This window comes from Zootoca vivipara, chromosome 6 (assembly GCF_963506605.1).
Source record: "Zootoca vivipara chromosome 6, rZooViv1.1, whole genome shotgun sequence".
Classification (NCBI taxonomy): Eukaryota; Metazoa; Chordata; class Lepidosauria; order Squamata; family Lacertidae; genus Zootoca; species Zootoca vivipara.
Window position 1 is genome coordinate 85,881,542 of NC_083281.1, and position 19,183 is coordinate 85,900,724.

The following is a 19,183-nucleotide window of genomic DNA, read 5'->3' on the forward strand; positions in this document are numbered from 1 at the left end:
ACTAGAAACTTACTTGATACTTACGGAAGGGTGCTAGTTCAGTGGCGGAGCGTCTGCTCTGCATGCAGAAGGTCTCCAGGTAGGGCTGGGAATGTTCCCATATCTGAAAACATGGTGAACCCCTCCGTAGTCCTGGGCTATGTGACATCAGAAAGGCCAGCCAATCAGTGCTATATATATATGTGAAGCTAGCCAATTAGCAAGCCTGGTTTCGTAGAATCATAGAGTTTGAATGGACCGCGAGGGACATCTAGTCTAACTCCTGGTGCAAGGAGGCATGTCTGACCAAAGCGGAGTGCAAACTAGATGATCCTCAGGGTCCCGTCTAATTCTGCAATTCTATGATTCTATGGAAGATGGTGGACTCTCCTTCCTGGGAGGTTTTTAAGCAGAGTTTGGATGGCCATCTGTCTGGGATGCTTTAGTTGAGATTGCTACATTGCCGGGGGTTGGAATGGATGATCTTTGGGGGAATTTCTTCCCTCTCCACGATTCTATTATTTCTACTATGGCTTTGTCCGTTTTTTCTTCTTCATTTTTATAAAATGGCTTCATGTTGCATTTGCACATGCCATCACATGCCATGTTGATATCTTCTATGAGTGAGCGGTACAGAAATATATTCAGGAAGTAGACTGTTCTTTCTTGCACAGATGTACACAACCCCCTTGGCCCTAAACGGCACGGTTTTGGTGTGTGTGTGTGTGTGTGTGTGTGTGTGTGTGTGTGTGTGTGTGACAGATCTGTCCCTCGCCGCAAAATGCCTTTCCACCCTGCCAGTCCTCTGGGTCAGCCACCGTGTGGCGCTGTTGCGGCACGCAGCAGGGCTCTGGTTACGGGCTCGGACTGAAGCGAGTGCCCTTCCACCCAGGAGCTTGCTCCATCTCCTCACTAGATGCCTCTCTCTTTTTGAAACAGCAGCCACTGCATTGGTGTGTGTGTGTGTGTGTGTGTGTGTGTGTGTGTGTGTGTGTCTGGAGGGGTCTCCTTTATCGACTCTGCAAATTTCTCGCCTGACCGCCCCTCCTCCTCCTCCCCCACCACCCAGAGTCTTTGTTCTATTATTCATGAGCTGCGCTAGCTGACCACCCCACAAGTCCGGCTGAACTGTGCCAGCTTGTGACTCTGGGGGGGAGGTCCTGCGTTGTTGCATCAGGAGGAACAAAGTTGTGGGGTGTGTGTGTGTGTGGCAGCGAAGGGCTGGGTCTCAGCTGCTGCCGGGGTGCCAGAGCTAGATATTAATTCGAAGCACTGTGGCAAAACTTGCCTTCCGGTTTCTCCAAAGTTTCTTCCCCCCCACCCCGCCTGCCTTTCTCCTGGGGGTCTCTTAGGCTGGGGTAGGGTGGGGTTAGGAATATAAGAGTCTGCTGGGTCAGGTCAATGTTTCTGCCATAGCTTAGGGGGCATGTTCATAGAATCGTAGAGTTGGAAAGGGACCCCCACGGGTGGCGCTGTGGTCTAAACCACCGAGCCTCTTGGGCTTGCCGATCAGAAGGTCGGCGGTTCGAATCTCCATGACGGGGTGAGCTCCCGTTGCTCTGTCCCAGCTCCTGCCAACCTAGCAGTTCAAAAGCACACCAGTGCAAGTAGATAAATAGGTACCGCTCCGGCAGGAAGGTAAATGGTGTTTCCGTGTGCTGCTCTGGTTCGCCAGAAGTGGCTTAGTCATGCTGGCCACATGACCCAGAAGCTGTCTGCGGACAAACGCCGGCTCCCTCGGCCTGAAAGCGAGATGAGCGCCGCAATCCCTTAGTCGCCTTTGACTGGACTTAACCACCTAGGGGTCCTTTACCTTTAACCTAGTGCAGGAATCACAGCTGAAGCATCCCTGACAGATGGCAATCCAACCTCTGTTTAAAGGCCTCCAAGGAAGGGGAGTCCTCCAGGTTTCTCCTTGTCAGAATCCACTGGTTCACATTCTGCCTTCCATATAAAACTCAGGAGTCAAGTTCTGAATGAATCTAATGGCCAATGTCATAACATTCATATTTTAAATTAGAGGTTGAAATGTTAACCTACATATTTTCATTGTTTTATATTTCTACTATTTGCCTTGCTCCAGCTTATAGAGTTTAATTTTAACCAATGTATAAAAAAGGTAAAGGTAAAGGACCCCTGGATGGTTAAGTCCAGTCAAAAGTGACTACAGGGTTGCGGCGCTCATCTTGCTCTCAGGCCGAGGGAGCCGGCGTTTGTCCACAGACAGCTTTCCGGGTCATGTGGCCAGCAGGACTAAACCGCTTCTGGCGCAATGGGACACGGTGATGGAAACCAGAGCGCACGGAAATGTCGTTTACCTTCCCGCCACAGCAGTACCTATTTATCTACTTGCACTGGCGTGCTTTCGAACTGCTGGGTTGGCAGGAGCTGGGACAGAGCATCGGGAGCTCACTCCGTTACGAGGATTTGAACCGCTGACCTTCTGATTGTCAAGCCCAAGAGGCTCAGTGGTTTAGACCACAGCACCACCCGCACCCTTTTAACCCATGTATAGATACATGTTCTCTATCCCTGTACATGTCTGTATTTCTGATCTGTGACCATAATAAATCAATTGATTTATACCTTCCAAAGCAGGGGGAAACAAGCTTGCTCCATCTTCCATGGGAGAGCCCTTCTGTTGGCTGAAGATGGCTGTCATGTCAGACTCAGTCTCCTCTTTTCCCTTGCCCATTTGTCCTGTGGCTTGGTCTCCCTCCTCTGCACATGTTCCAGCTTTCCAATATCCTTCTTCAATTGTGGTGCCCAGAACTGGATACAATATTCCAGGTGTGGTCTAGAACAGAGCGATACTCTACTATTACTTCCCTTGATCTATACTTCTGTTGATGCAGCCTAGGATCGTATTAGCTTTTTTCTGCTGCGCCATCACACTGTTGACTCAAGTTATGCTTATGGTCTGATAAGATCCTTTGCACATGGGCTGCTGTCTAGCTAGGCGTCCCCCATCCTAGATTTGTGCACCTCGAACCTTCCATTTGTCCCTACTGAAATCCCTTTGTTGTCGTTGTTATTCGTGTAGTGGTTAAGAGCGGTAGACTCGTAATCTGGTGAACCGGGTTTGCGTCTCCGCTCCTCCACATGCACCTGCTGGGTGAGCTTGGGCTAGTCACACTTCTCTGAAGTCTCTCAGCCCCACTCACCTCACAGAGTGTTTGTTGTGGGGGAGGAAGGGAAAGGAGAATGTTAGCCGCTTTGAGACTCCTTTGGGTAGTGATAAAGCGAGATATCAAATCCAAAATCATCTTCTTCTTCTTCTTCTTCTTCTTCTTCTTCTTCTTCTTCTTCTTCTTCTTCTTCTTCTTCTTCTTCTTCTTCTTCTTCTTCTTCTTCTTCTTGCCGCTTTATAGTTTTAAGGGGAAAAATCTTAAAGCAGTTTACTACACCTTAATACAATCCAAAATAAAACATTACAGAAGAAAGTCAAATGTAAAGTTTTGTTAGTTTTGGCCCAGTTCTCCAGTCTGTTAAATTCCCCTTTGTAGCTTGTCAATACCCTTCTTAAAATGGATTGCCCAGAACTTGACAGAGGGCTCCAGGTACAGACTGAGCAAGACAGAACAGAGCAGTTCTGTGACTTCCCTTGATCGGGACACTAGACTTCTGTTGACACAGCCTGGAATATCTTTTTATTGTGCCCCTTCCCCTCTAAGAGGGGTTGTGTTTTCAGGAGGGGGTGCAAGTGCTCCTCCGCTAAATGGCCTTCTCGGTGCTCACAGATGGCTTGACCTAGATTTCCCTCTGCTTGCTTCAAACTGGTTATTTCACAAGGCAATAATAGCCCAATCTCCCACTCTGCGAGGACGCCGGGGGGGATCCTATTTGCTTCTCCACTGGGCTTTTTAGGAGCAAATGGCTCTTGCTCGCGATTCTCCCAAATGGCAATAACGGGACTTTCTTTTTGTAAAAATAAATTATTATTTTTTTTGCTTTTGCAAGTCCTGAAAAATTGGCCATGCAGCAATCTTTTCTGCTGACTCAGCTCCCAAGGAGATGCCTTTGTTCTTTAGGTCCATTAGGGGAGCTGCGTTTAGGGTCATGAGCAAACTTCAGCAGGGACTTTCTTAAAGAGACAGATCACCTCAGAGGAGGCAGGGAGGGAGGAAGCACGAAGGTTGGAAGGTTCAGGGCAGATAAAAGGAAGTCCTTCCCGCAGAGCAGAGTTAAACTGTCGAACTCACTCTCACAGGAGGCAATGATAGGCACCAACCTTTAAATTCAGGGAGGAGGGGGCTATTGATGGCTCCTCGGCAGGACGGGGCTTTGCTTTGCTGACTGGATCCAGCAGATTCTGCTTATATTCTTAATAGGGCTTGCCGATCAGAAGGTCGGTGGTTTGAATCCCTACAACGAGGGTGAGCTCCCATTGCTTGGTCCCTGCTCCTGCCAACCTAGCAGTTCGAAAGCACGTCAAAGTGCAAGTAGATAAATAGGTACCACTCCGGCGGGAAGGTAAATGGCGTTTCCGTGTGCTGCTCTGGTTCGCCAGAAGCGGCTTAGTCATGCTGGCCACATGACCCGGAAGCTGTACGCCGGCTCAACTTGGCCAGTAAAGTGAGATGAGCGCCGCAATCCCAGAGTCGTTCGTAACTGGACCTAATGGTCAGGGGTCCCTTTACCTTTATCTTTAAGATGCTGTCGGACTCCAATTCCCATCAGCCCACAGTCCAGGGCTTACCCATTCACAATAATGGAAGCAACATTCAATTCAGCTCACATTTAAAGGCCCAGCCACCTAACTTTCATGCTTCAAAACGGTGCAGCGACTGAAACGCGGCCGATCTTTCGAAATTCGCACATCTCCGAATTTTGCAAACCCTGTTCTGCCAGCCAAGCCTCATAATCCAGGAATGCATATATACTTTTGCTCGGACAAAGTGTATGCGAAAACACATCTCTTCACAAAACCAACCTACAAAAAAAAAAAGCGCTATAATTAGGCAAAATTGCTTTGTAAATAATTGCTTTGGATATCAGCCAAAAACTGCATGCAGGAAAAGGGAGAGAAAAGTGTCCGTTAGGAGAAATCTGTGCCAAAATCCTCATGAATATTCATGGGGATTTTTAAAATTAAAGACAATTCAAACTAATGCGGAGAAGCGATAGAGCTTAAATCGAAGGTGGAGAAGTGAGATGTTCCCCAAGATGCCTGATCTAGAACCCTCTTTTTTAAACAGCCAAATTAAACTACCTGAAAGGCTGTCCCATGAAGGATAGAGCAAGCTTGTTTTCCTACTGCTCTAGGGCGCAGGACCTGAACCAATAAGTTCAAAGGGCCAGAAAGGAGAGCCCCACTAAACAACAGGAAGAACTTTCTGATGGACTCATAGAATCATAGAGTTGGGAGGGATCCCAAGGGTCATCTAGTCCAACCCTCTGCAATGCAGGAATCTCAGCTAAAGCAGAGGCCATCCAACCTCTGCTTAAAAACCTCTGAGTCCGCAAACTCCCGAGGGAGTTTGTTCCACTGTCAGAAAGCTCTTAACAGTCAAAGCATGGGCTTTGCACGGGCTCTACCGCTGAGCTGCCGCCCTTTCCTTAAAAATAAAGCGGGCTTCTAGTCCTCATCATTCTAAACAAGAGGCTGATTGTAATAGGAAACGACACGGTCAGGCTATTTGCCCTTCTAGCTCTGCATTGTCTAAATGGACCGGCAGCATCTTTCTCGGGATGTTCACATTCTTATGCGGTGATGCCTGGGATTCAACCTGGGACCTTCTGCATGCAAGGCAGGTGTCCAGCCTCTGAGCTACACCCTACCCTTAAGTCACAGAGACAGGGGAAGCTGCTTTCTACTGACTCAGTCGATCTTCTTCTACTGTCTACACTGGCTGGCAGTGTCTCCGCTGCATTCAGCAGAGTATTTTCCCAGTCTTACCTGGAGATGCTGTTGGGGATTGAACCTGCGACCTTCTGCATGCAAGGCAGATGCACTCCTCAGCCTGCGACCCTTTCTTCTATGAAAGCACGCAGTGTGTGTGTGTGTGTGTGTGTGTGTGTGTGTGTAGCAGGTCTCCAGTCTTCCAAGAGGCCAAAGTGTGATGCTGTCAGATGATGAAAGATCACTTCGCCTATTAGACGACTGGCTTCAGACCAAGGTGTCCATTAATTAACCAGCTTGGGATTATGGATAGTTACTTAGAGTGGCACCTTAAGGAAGGTGCTTTGTGAAGGTGAAGGTGACTCTGCGTGGTGGGTGGGTGCCTTTCTCTGCGATTTTATTTTATTTTTTTGCGGGGAGAGGGAAGGCCTTGATGTTGCTTCTGGGCCTCAGTGGCCTGAAATGCACATGTTCCTATCCAAAACGAGAGTTTCTCTGAGCAAGTGCAGAGCGCCTTTCCCAGGTCTGGCAGGTTCAGAGGGTTGCAAGAAGTGTTCAGCAAACCCTCCAAGCACCCCTGTTGTCCAGGGACGGGCCCCGGATTTACAGAAGCCGTCCCGGTTTCTGATTTGACCCCGGAATCCCCCACTTTTCCTTGGGACGTGCCTATTTTCATCAGAGAAATGTTGGAGGGTATGGAGCTGTGTGACCCCCCCCCCCCAAGCCAAGGAGATAAGTAACTGTACAACATCTGATGGCAGGCCTGTATAGGGCATCTTTTAAATCTTTTATGTTTTTATATATGTTGGAAGCCGCCCACAGTGGCTGGGGCAACCCAGATGGGCAGGGTAATAATAATAATAATAATAATAATAATAATAATAATAATAATTCTATAAGGTAAAGGTAAAGGGACCTCTGGCCATTAGGTCCAGTCGTGACCGACTCTGGGGTTGCGCGCTCATCTTGCATTATTGGCCGAGGGAGCCGGCGTATAGCTTCCAGGTCATGTGGCCAGCATGACAAAGCCGCTTCTGGCAAACCAGAGCAGCACATGGAAACGCCGTTTACCTTCCCGCTGTAGCGGTCCTATTTATCTACTTGCATTTTGACATGCTTTTGTACTGCTAGGTTGGCAGGAGCTGGGACCAAGCAACGGGAGCTCATCCCGTCACAGGGATTCGAACCGCCAACCTTGTGGTCAGCAAGCCCTAGGCTCAGTGGTTTAACCACAGCGCCACCTGGGTCCCACCAATAATTCTATAGGACGTCCCTATTTTCATCGGAGAAATGTTGAAGGGTAAGCGTTCAGGATGGAGGTGGAACTGTCTGACACTGAGCTAGATAGACGCAAGAGCCACAGTCCGTCAAAAGCAGTTTCCTACGTCAATTCCTAGAATTGAGCAGAAGAGACGGGAATGCATGTAGCTGCTTCATGCAGAGCATGGATCACTGGCCCATCTAGGTATTACCTGCACTGACTGGCAGCAGCTCTCCAGGAACCGTTGGCCTGATCCTGAAGGCAGTTATTGTGCTCTCCCAGGCCTGTACATGTGAACAAACCTGCCGCCACCAACCTGCTTGCTCCAGCAATCTCTGTTTCCCCCTGATTGTGGGGGTGGGAGGTGGGGGGGCGGATGAGGTTGGCACCTCCTCTGCCTTGGCACCTTCCGTCAAACCGAAGTTTGATGCCTCGTCAATACTAATATGACTTTTTACGCCTCCCCTGCTGCCCGGCGGGATTTATGGGAGCGCTGTTTTTATATAGACATTTCGAGGTACATAAATGCCGCCGTTCCCGCCGTGGGTAGGGTTGTGTCAGCGTTTTCAACATAATATTCTGGGTTTTTATAATGCAGGCAATAAAAGATGGTCGCACCGAGCTGGAATGCTGCACAGCGGAGCCTCACTCCCAGGGAAGGGGGTGGTGGAATATACTGTACTGTATTTCTGTTCTAGAGAGAGGGAAGAGAGTTCACAGGAGTTTGATTTGTGGGCGTCATCCACATCTGGTTAGAGTGGGGAAGGCGGTGACTCAAACTCGCAGCCTTAAGAAGTGAAGGGGGCTCCCTTCTGGGGAGAGGTCTCCACATTTGAGGCTTTTTAGTTTAGAGAAAGGGCGGGGAGGAGGCGACCTGATATAGAATTATGCGTCATAACCCTGAAACTTCAAAGGAGCTGGATGTCAGAAGATTCAGTCCTTCTTCACACAGCGCGGAATTAAACTATGGAACTCTCCGCCACAGGAGGCAGGGATGCCCACCAACTTAGATGACATTAAAAGGATTAGACAGATTCACGGAGGAGAGGGCTACTAGCCACAATGGCCGTGTTCTCCCCCCCCCCCCCAATATTCTGCTTCTGAATACCCATTGATGTAAACCAGATAGGAGGGGTTTCCCCCTTTGGCCTGACCCAGCAACCTGGGATCTTTGTATGCTGTTGTGTCAATTCGGCTCATAAATCAAGGGTAACTTTTCACACACTGACATCTTTTGGAGGGGGAAGCAGGCAGCCGGATAATTTTCTTTTTAAAGAATGTTGTTTTATGGTATGTTTTACGATACTTTTATGACTTCATGTTTTTGCACTGTAAACCGCCCTAGTCATCTTTGTATTAAAAAAACTGGTACAGAAATTGAATAAAATGGTCGATAGTAAGGGTATTTCACAGGAGCCGGAGAGAAGCCGGCGAGTGGGTTATTTAGAGGGGGTGGACTAGCCACCCCCATTTATCCCCATGTTGGTTTTTTTGCTGTTTCCCAACCTTACCTGCAAACTGGCAGGTTTCTCTGTTATCAGGGACAGAGGCAGAGCATCTGCTTGGCATGCAGAAGGTCACAGGTTCAATCCCCAATGGTGTCACATGGTAGGGCCGGGAGAGATGACCTGCTTGAAACCTGGACAGCTGCTGGCTGCTTTTTATATCCCACCTCCTCCTCCTCCAAAGAATTCAAGGGGGCTGACGTGCTTCTCCCCCTCCTCATTTAATCCCCGCAACAACCCCGTGAGGTAGGTTAGGCTGAGAGTGGCCCCTGAGATCACCCAGTGGAAGCTTCATGGCCGAGTGGGGGGATTTGAACTCTGGGCTCTCTCAGGTCTTAGTCCGACACTCTAAACCAGTATTTCCCAAATTTGGGACTCCAGCTGTTTTTGGACTACAACTCCCATCATCCCTAGCTAATGGGACCCGTACTCAGGGAAGATGGGACCTATAGTCCGAAAACAGCTGGAGACCCACGTTTGGATGGATCCTGATCTCCATCTATATCCATCCTATCTATCCTCCCCAATCTATGACCTCCCTGTGGTCTGCCTCTTGGATTGGTTCAGAGATCTAACCAAAGCGGCCAAATCATGTGGACTAGTGGCCAGCTTTTTTTTAACCTTGTAACTTTAACTTGTTGAACTCGGATTGAAAGGTTTAGCTGTCCTGAGGCCCGTTGCTGCTTCCCGGCCCACCTCACAGCGAGGAGGAGACAGGAGAGGGGTGCAACTTGTAGGTACCGTGTTTCCCCTTTTTTAATACGTACTCATAAAGTAAGCCATGGCAGGATTTTTAAGTATCTGCGAAATACAAGACATACCCCGAAAATAAGACATACCTTGTTGCTTTCCTTTAGAGCCTCAGAGAGGCTTGAGACCAGGTGGGAGGGGGTGCATGAATTGAGCGCGTTGCCAGGCGAGCCGCGCTAGGAGGACTCCCCCCCCCGCTCTTCCCAGGACTTTTTTCCACTCCGGCCGAGCGCCTGAACGGGGAAACCCCTTGGCGTCGGGAGGCCTGCCGGCCTCTTCTGTGCCGCCAGAGCGTCATGGGCTGCATGGCCCAAGGCTGAGCGGCGGCGGGAGGCCCGTGGGCCCTTCCGCGCTGCCGGGGCGGCGGATGGCGGCGGGAGCGCTGCTGGCCCCTTCCGCGCCGCTGGAGTGTCGTGGGCTGCATGGCCCAAGGCTGAGCGGCGGCGGGAGGCCCACGAGCCCTTCCGTGCTGCCGGGGCGACAGGAGCGCTGCTGGCCCCTTCCGAGCCGCTGGAGCGTCGTAGGCTGCATGGCCTGAGGCAGAGCGGCGGCGGAAGGCCTGCAGGCCCTTCCATGCTACCGGGGCGACAGATGGTGGCGGGAGCGCTTCTGGCCCCTTCTGCACCACCAGAACATCGTGGGCTGCATGGCCGCCGGGGCGATGAACGGCAGCGGGAGCGCTGCTGGCCCCTTCCGCGCCGGGGGCGAGTTGGCAGCTGATTGACAGGCGGCCTCGCCAATGCCTGGAGGGAGAGGGGCGGCGAGGAGCACGTGAGGGAGACCCCACCCCACCCCCTAATGGAAACGGCTCGGGGTGGGGAGGCAGGAGCACTTCAGGGAGCGCTGCCGTGGCGCTGCCGCCGCCGCTTTGCCCAAGAAACCCGGGGGGGTGCTTGTCGGGCGGGCCATGACGAACTCTCCCCGTTCCCTCTGGAGACAGGGTGTCACCGCCACCGCCTCCTCCTGGGGCAATTCTGCGGGACTTCAGCATAAAAGCACATTTCCTCAGAGATGTCGCGTGTGTGGCTGGCTGGCTGGCTGGCTACTTGAGTTTAAAGGCGCAGAGGATTCCCGAAGGGGTTCCCCTCGCGTACCCTCGCCCGCCTCCGCACGCGTTCAAGCGGGAAAGGAAGTTTGGCTCCTTGAGCTGCCGCCCCTTATGAATGCGTGTTTCGGTGTTGTGGACAAGGGTCTCGTTTCCCCCTCATGGGACCGGGATTACGCAGGCATCTTTCCGACGACCTACTTGCCATTCACCCCGGAGCCTTTCGCGTCTCTCTCATCTCCCCCCCCCGCTCTCCCGCCTCCATTTCGCGCCCGTCGGCTCCCATGTTAGCGATGGGATGGATGGCAGCACCCCGAGCCAGTAAGGTACCGTACCGTAATAAAAACCTAATAAAAAATTAAGACATCCCCTGAAAATAAGACACCTTGTGTTTTTTTGAGGAAAAAAAGTTATAAGACGGTGTCTTAAAAAGGGGGAAACACGGTACAAAGAGCAGTGGACAAGCGTGGAAACTGATCTGGGCCTCTGAGCCATTTCCAGTTAAGAACTCCTCTGAATGTGGGTGGGTCCTTGGGTCTGTTTTTGTGATGGCTAATAATATTATTAGCTGTGGGCTAAACCACTGAGCCTAGGGCTTGCTGATCAGAAGGTTCAAATCCCTGTGACGGGGTGAGCTCCCGTTGCTTGGTCCCAGCTCCTGCCAACCTAGCAGTTCGAAAGCACATCAAAATGCAAGTAGATAAATAGGAACCGCTATAGCGGGAAGGTAAACAGCGTTTCCATGTGCTGCTCTGGTTTGCCAGAAGCGGCTTTGTCATGCTGGCCACATGACCTGGAAGCTGTACGCCGGCTCCCTCGGCCAATAATGCGAGATGAGCGCGCAACCCCAGAGTCGGTCACGACTGGACCTAATGGTCAGGGGTCCCTTTACCTTTACCTAATAATAATAATAATAATAATAATAATAATAATTTATATACCGCCCATCTGGCTTGGTTTCCCCAGCCACTCTGGCCGGCTTGCAACATATAAAACATAGAACATCAAACAAAAAAAACAAGTTATCCTGTACAAGCAACATGCAAACCAATAAATCAATAAAAACCAATAACAATAATAATAAACAGTTTGTAGTTATACCCAAATTAAAGTAACCCCCAACCCCAACTAAACTAAACTAAATTTCCAGTTCTCCAAGTTACGCCACTGGCATCTTTCTCATTCTCCCATGAGGTGTCCTAATAACTCTTTCTTTCCTTCTTTCTAAAAAAGTATTTGGCCACCTGCAATTCCAAAAGCAGCTCGGTGTAAAAATGTCACCTTTGTTTTATGGGCTGGATTGCAGCCGGCCACCACACTTGCCCACATGGTGAATGAGGGGAAAGTTTGACGATCGCAGGCGATTGCTGCTACTGATCAGAAAGGAGGGCAGAGAAGGGTTGAACGGTAACAAAACACCCCTGGTAGTTTTGCTGTTTGGGTGGAAATAGAACTGGGGGGAAAGCATTTGCTGTATTAAAGAGATTAGGGGTTTGGGGAGCCACTTTTGGCCTGAGGGCCACATTCCATCCTGTGCATCCACCCGGGGGCCAGAGGAAAAAGCAGAGTGACTGATACCGGTAGGAGCCATATTGATGTTGGCTAGCCCTGCCTTATGACACAGGCATGTATGAGTCTGTCTTATACGGAGTCCATCTGTCCCATTAATGTCTGCACTGGCTGGCAGCAACAGCTCTCTGGGTTTTCAGGTGGAGGGTCTTCTTCCCCAAGCCCTGCAGCTGGGGGTGGGGTGGGGTGTGTGTGAACCTGAAATAAGAATACTGAGGGGTCCCTTCAAGGGGCTCAGCTTCTTAAGGAAGACTGGATCTTCGGAGAGAGCGTACCTTGTAAGGCTCAAACCAGTCGGGAAATGAACAGAGGCCAGACCAGGATATAGGAAAGCAAAGCGGCTATAAGCCTGGTCTTTATTAAAGCCGTTGCAACAGGGTGCTCCCCCGACACGCAGGAGAGAGGAGGAGGACCCAGGACGAAGGTGCGCAAGCCCTTATGTAGACTTTGAAATTGCCCACCCTGCAGCTCAAGACCACCCCCAGAAACATCATACCTACATCAAACTCCTGAATCCAGGTCACAGGTCACAGCCTCACCGTATTCATATCTTAAATGTGCCCTTGAGGCAGGATTTGTGAGCAAAGAGACAATGGGGAGGCTCCGCATTTCCTTCGGCCTTACAGAGAAATATTTGAGGTCAATTTGGAAGAGAGAAAATGCTTTCAGGACTTTTCTGTGGGTTTCAGACATGAGGCCTATACATATTCGTATGTGCTTGCTTGGTACATATATATATATAAGACCTTGAAATTCTTATAACAGGTGTATGGGCCCTGCCACCAAGGGGTGGCCCTTTCCTGAAAAACAAAACAAGTTTCTAGTCCTTGTCATTCCATGTAAAAAGGCTGGTTGAAAAAGGGAGCTGCCCTCTGCCTGGGATTTATTGCGATTGTCTGATTTCTGTGCTGAGCCTCAGAAGGGCTTGTAAAAGCCTGACATGTGAGAGGGAGAGAGAACAACTGGAACCTGGCAGACCGGTGAATTAAATTCTTAAGTAACTGCATCTTTGTGAGTCCATTGCTACAGTCGGTTTGTTCGCCTGCTTCCCTTCCACTTGGTGAATAACCCCCCCTTCCCTAAGAAACCCAGAGAGGATGTGGGCAGGTGCACTTCTTGGGATCTGCAACAACGAAAATCCATTTCCCCTTTTCTTCCCCTCCCTCCGCTCTTAAGCAAAAATTGAATTCTGATAGCTAGGATGCCAGCTTCTTGCTGCTGCCGTGGATTTGCAAACATGCAATGGATTTGTGGGCGTCTCTGCTTCTGGATCTCTCCATGGCAGAGAGAGCAGAAAAGAGTTGCCTGGTGCCATTGCTTGGCGGCCACTCGAAACGGACAGGTTACCAGAGTCCCCTTAGTCGGGGTGAGGCAATCTAGCAGTTTAATTCTGCCCTGCACAAAGGAGCATACCTGCCAAGTCTCTCGCGAAGAAATCCGGGATCAGCAGCCGCGCGACACTGGAAGTTGCGTAGACGCAACTTCCAGTGTCGCTTTGCCCATCTATGGGCACCGAAAATGGCCGGCGCCGGCACTGGAAGTCGCATCTATGCATGTCCGTAAGTGCGTAGACGCACTTGCGGTACTGGCCATTTTCAGTGCCCATAGATGGGCAAAGCGACACCGGAAGTTGCGTCTACGCACTTCCGGACATGTGTAGATACAACTTCCGGCGCCGGCCATTTTCTGGTGCCCATAGATGGGCAAAGCAACACCAGAAAAATGGCCGACAACAGGAGCTGAAATAAGGGAGATTAACGGGAGAGGAGCTCAAACGGGAGACCAGCAGGAAAGGGTAAGAAAAAAACGGGGGTTTCCCGGGAAATACGGGGTACTTGGCAGCTATGTAAAGGAGGTCTTCCTTGGGAGGTGGTAGACTCTCTTTCCTTTTAAGCAGAGGTTGGATGGCCATCTATCATGGAAGTGGGGTACAAATAATAAAATTATTATGCTGATGATTATTACAGTACAACAACAACCCTTTGCCACTCTGCGAAGAGGATGACCAGTCCAGATGGGCCTGATCCAGCCGCAGGGCTCTCCTGACCGTGTGTTCTTCCCTTCCTTGCAGCAAACGTTTGAGGCCCACCCGGAGGAAGAAGCAAGCGTCACCCACATGATCAAGGCGGGCAGCGGTGTGTGGATGGCCTTCTCCTGCGGCTCCTCTGTCCGGCTCTTCCACACCGAAACGCTCGAGCATCTGCAGGAGATCAACATCGCCACGCGGACCACTTTTGCCATACCAGGTAGGCAGGGGACCACCAACAGTGACGATGGCTCTGGATATTCCTGGCTTGGCAGCCCAATCTGGCACCACTGTGAGGCTGTGCATGTCTGGGAGGGTCAACTATGTTTTACTCATTGAAATTATCAGAGCATCCCCATGAATGTCAGTGGGTTTCTTCTTTCTCTTCCTTCCTTCCTTCCTTCCTTCCTTCCTTCCTTCCTTCCTTCCTTCCTTCCTTCCTTCCTTCCTTCCTTCCTTCCTTCCTTCCTTCCTTCCTTCCTTGGCGATCCCTCGTAGCTGAGTAAGATTGTCTTCCATAAACATGGTTTTAACAGTGAGTCCGTAAGTGACCGTTGAGGCCAATTCTGGATCCACACGTCCTTCCACAGTAGGGACATAGGTTTATGGATGGGAGTTGATCACGGTGAGGGTTTGCCAAGCATGCCTTCCTCTTAGCACATTTCTCCCTTTCATCCTGAGTTCGAGCATCTTCAAAGCCCATGACACCTTTGGCCAAGGCTGTTCTCCAACTGAAGCGCTCGCAGGCCAGTGTTTCCCAGTTGCCAGTGCTTATACTACTTTTTTTAGGTTGGCCTCGAGAGAGTCTTTAAACCTCTTTTGTTGACCACCAGCATTACGCTTTCCATTTTTAAGTTGGGAATAGAGTAGTTGCTTTGGAAGATGATCATCAGGTATCCGCACAACATGACCGGTCCAATGAAGCTGATGTTGAAGAGTTTACACTGAGTAGGACTAGCATTAGAGATAACCCAGAGAAGCCTCCTCCCAGCTGTCATAGAATCACTGAGTTGTAGAGCTGGGAGGCACCCAGAGTCATCTAGTCCAACCTCATGTGATGCAGAAGTCACAGCTAGAGTATCCCTGGCAAATGGCCAGCCAACCTCTGTTCAACCCCCCCCCCCCAAGAAGGAGAGTCCACTACCTTGGAAGGGAGTCCGTTCCACTGTCAAACGGCTCTTACCCTCATCAAGTTAGTTGGAATCTCCTTTCTTGAAATGTGAATCTGTTGATTCATGTTGGTTCAGCAGAAAACAAGCTTGCTCTGTCTTCCGTGATATAGACCCCCACAAAGAAGAGGGCAAACATTTGGTCCTTGGATGGATAGCTCAGCTGGTTAGATTGTGGTGCTGATAATGCCTGGGTTGCAGGTTCGTATGGGACAGCTGCATATTCCTGCATCGCAGGGGGTTGGACTAGATGACCGTCAGGGTCCCTTCCAACTCTACACTTCTACCATTCTATGGCAGGACTAGATCAAATAGGCAGAATTGAAAGGAAAGGTGGATTTCTGCTGAACGTTAACAGTAAGAGCTGTTCAACATTGGAACAGTGTCCCTCAGGACTCTCCTTCCTTGGAGGTTTTTAAGCAGAGGTTGGATGGCCACCTGTTGCGGATGCTTTAGCTGAGATTCCTGCAGTGCAGGTGGGTTGGACTAGATGACCCTCGGGGGTCCCTTCCAACTTTTTGATTCTATTATTACGAGAAGCATCTCTGCCATGGTAACAGGTATGCAGTGGAAGTGAGGACTTAGAGAAGGTGGTCGGTTCTCCCTGGCTAGTTGTCATCAAGCAGGGAAACTTGGCTGCCATTTGGTGTGTGGGAGTGTCTAGCTCTGGACTTCCTGAACTGGGATTCATTGAATTGTAGAGTTGGAAGGGACCCCCAAAGGTCTTCTAGTCCACCCCTGCAATGCAGGAATCACAGCTCAAGAATGCATGATGGAATGCTATCCTATCACTGTTTAAAAACCTCCAACGAGGGAGAGTGCGCCACCTTCTGAGGTTAACTGTTCCACTGTTGTTGTTGTTGTTGTTGTTTTGGTTTGTTTGTTTTTACTTTATTTTGACAAAGTAATAATAATAAATAAATAAGAATAAAATGTGCACCCCACCCCTGAGACCATTCCATTGTAGCTTTCCAACCTCCCAAATTTTCAACGCCTCTTGAGATGGTTTGACCCCTTTCCGTTTTAACAGTCCAAATTCTACAGACACCCTCCTGCATATTCCCTGTCTCTGTTCTGGACCTGATAGCTCCATTTCTCCTTCCCTGGGCCAAGTCAACCCAACTGCCACCACAACCGCAACCACAAATTCTTTGTTAATTTTATTCTGTTGCAGCCGTCCTGCTCTGAGCCTTTCTTAGACCTCCCCCCCCTTCCATCTGCAAGATGGAGTAATTGTGTAATTAGGACTAAATGCATTAGCTGTTTAAAGTGTTTCATGGCTCTCTCCCCTTTTTTTAAAAAAAGCTTTTTTTTTTAAAAAAAGCCCCTTTTTTAAAAAAAGAATCGCTGCGTCTCTTCTCCTTCCCTCGGAGCGAGCGTTTTAATTTTGGTATTAATGCATATTTGAACTTAAGCTCTCTCATCCTTTTTAACTAGACAGGCCGTTAATAAAGTCTTTCTCGCAGAGAGGCCCCAGCCTTTTAGAAGCGGTAGATCTATTAGCTGAGACGGAGTCTGACGTTGCGGCATTAAGCCTCTGAGATAAAATATTTATCCTCCGTTAGAGTCCCACCCGCCATCTCTTCCCCAAAGAGCAGGGGGCACAAGAAGTCTTATCAGGATTGCCAAGATCTGGGTGTCCCCTCTCTTAAAGCTCCCATTCATTACTTTTCAATTCTTCTTGTGAAAAGCTTGTTTGGAACTTACTGCCTTATGCTGAGTCAAACCGTTGGTCCATCGAGCTCAGTGTTGTCTACACAGACCGGCAGGCATCTCTCCAGACCGAGATCTTACCTAGAGATTGAAATGGAGGCCTTCTGAGCTCTGAGCTACAGTCTTTTCCTTAAAAACAAAGTGTCAGAGGTTCTTGTGACTACTCTAGAGTAATGACACTCCGCATGCTTGTCTTTAAACAGTTTTTATTAGTTCAGGCTATTTACAGTGAGCTGGATATGTACAACATGTCTGCTCGGTCCGATGCAGAATCCGGCACTGCCCCCCCCCCCCCACGTGATCTTCTCCAACATAATAGCCTTGGGACAGTGAATCTCCTCCCTCTCTTTCTCCTGCGTAATTCCGGAACCGGAGGAAGGGGTCTAAGCTCCAGGCTTTCATTATCTCCCTTCTCCCCCTCCCTTTCCTCACTCCTGTGTGGCCGGGGCTCTCTCATGTTGCTGGAGCCCTGGCCCTCTCTCTCCATTCCCTCACTAGCCTCCTCAGAGCCCTCGCTTCCATCGCTGCTTGGGGAGGAGCTACTTCTGATGCAAGGGGGTGGTTCTCTGTACTTTTCCCCCCTTACAGAAAGCATGCTGCTAGTCCTCATAGTTATGAAGGAGTCCATCTAGCTCACTGTTGTCTTCACTGGCCGGCAGGATGCTCTGCAGGGTTTAAGGCTGAGGTCTTGCCTACTCCTTCTGCATGCAGAGCAGATGCTTCGTCTCTGAGCTACAGCCCTTCCCATGTAATATGGAATCTATGGGTTTCCACCTTCCCTGTACTTTATCCTTGCAAAACACCTACTGAGTTAGACTTGTGGCTGAAGGGTGCCTTAAGGAGAACCTGCCCTAGATTCATCAGCCGTTGAATCCAGGGCTGGGAAAACTTTTTTTTTCTACATGAGGACCACATTTCCTCCCAGATAACTTTCCAAGGGCTGCATGCGAGGGATGGGCAGGGCCAGAAGGAAAAGTGGGCGAGGCAGTGGAGGCCAATTTTACCTTTGTAGAGCAGACTTGCTTCTGTACAAAAACCTATCTCCGTTTTCCATGCAAGAGGCATCATCAGACCTCAAGGATGCGTCCCACCCAGGAGGAAGAAACTAAGGGAGGAAACAAAATCAGGGCAGTGAGGGGCTCTGGTCTGGGGAGCGTTCTGAGGACCAGGGTAGAGATGTTTTTGAGGGCTCCATTCAGTCCTTATCCCTGAGCTTCTTCACCCTCCTTTTAATCAATTAATTGGTCAGGTCAATCGATTCCTACCGAAACCCGATCGCTTTACTGGCAACTCCCCATTTACACGGGGGTTATGCTCTGAGGCACCGTGAAAACACCCAGTTGAAAACACCCAGTTCTGCCCCTTTTTGTGACGTTTTGGGGTCACTTCTGGTGCAATGCGCGGTTGCACACATGTTAAACGTGCATAAATGGGGGCTTGCCTGTCTTTTATTTTAGGCCCTGCTCATTCACCGGGCATCACATTTAAAAAAGGTTTCGAGTATTTTTTAACAAGGTGGCTTTCGGAAAGCTGGAGATGGCAGGGACCATGTTCAGAGGGTTTGGGGGATGAGTTGCAGGTTGGGGTGGGGGCTTCTTCTGAGATGTGGTCACAGCAGGCCCCTGTCTAAAAGCAAAGCCTGCATTTGTTTTGTCCCCCCCCCACAAGTCCTCACTCTTTTCATATGCAAATATATGCAGGTTTAATCAGCAGAGATGTGCATTTAATCAACAACACATTCCCTCAGTTGGATACCTGGCCCGACTTAAGAAATCACTATATGAAATAGGTGTCCTTTCATGTCAATCCGCCTTGTGAGAGAGGCCACCTCACCTGGGCGGCCTCACCCTGGCTGTGTGTTGGTGAGTTTTGGGGATTGGGCCCTTCTTTGCACAAGTGCATAGTTAAATACCAGAATTTGCTCCCATAAGAGGCGGTGACAGCCACCGACTTAGAGGACATTGAAAGAGGATGCAAATTGTAGAGTTGGAAGGTCACACCCTGCAATGTAGGAATCAAAGCTAAAGAATCCCGGACAGACAGCCATCCAACCTCTGCTTAAAAACGTCTGAGGAAGGAGAGTCCACCACCTTTTGATAGCCACCTCCGTTGAACAGTTCTTACTGTCCTAATGTTCATACAAAATCTCCTTTTTTGGAGCCATTGTTTCGGTTCCTACCCTCCAGAGCAGAAGAAAACAAGCTCTCTTCATCCTCCATGGGCCAGCTCTTCAGATATTTTGGAAGGTGGCTATTATATCGCAGCGAGAGATTTTACTTTCTTGGGCTCCATGATCACTGCAGATGGTGACAGCAGTCACGAAA

General features: G+C 49.7%; 1 protein-coding gene across 10 annotated transcripts in view; it reads left to right on the top strand.

The window, feature by feature from the left end:
- Positions 1–19,183, top strand: part of ARHGEF10L (Rho guanine nucleotide exchange factor 10 like) — a 126,496-nt gene that overhangs the window by 97,928 nt on the left and 9,385 nt on the right. For all 10 annotated transcript variants that reach the window (XM_035121223.2, XM_035121225.2, XM_035121222.2 and 7 more), the window contains one exon: positions 14,023–14,197. In XM_035121223.2, coding sequence (XP_034977114.2) covers positions 14,023–14,197 — 175 coding nt within the window. The remainder of the gene's footprint in view (positions 1–14,022; positions 14,198–19,183) is intronic.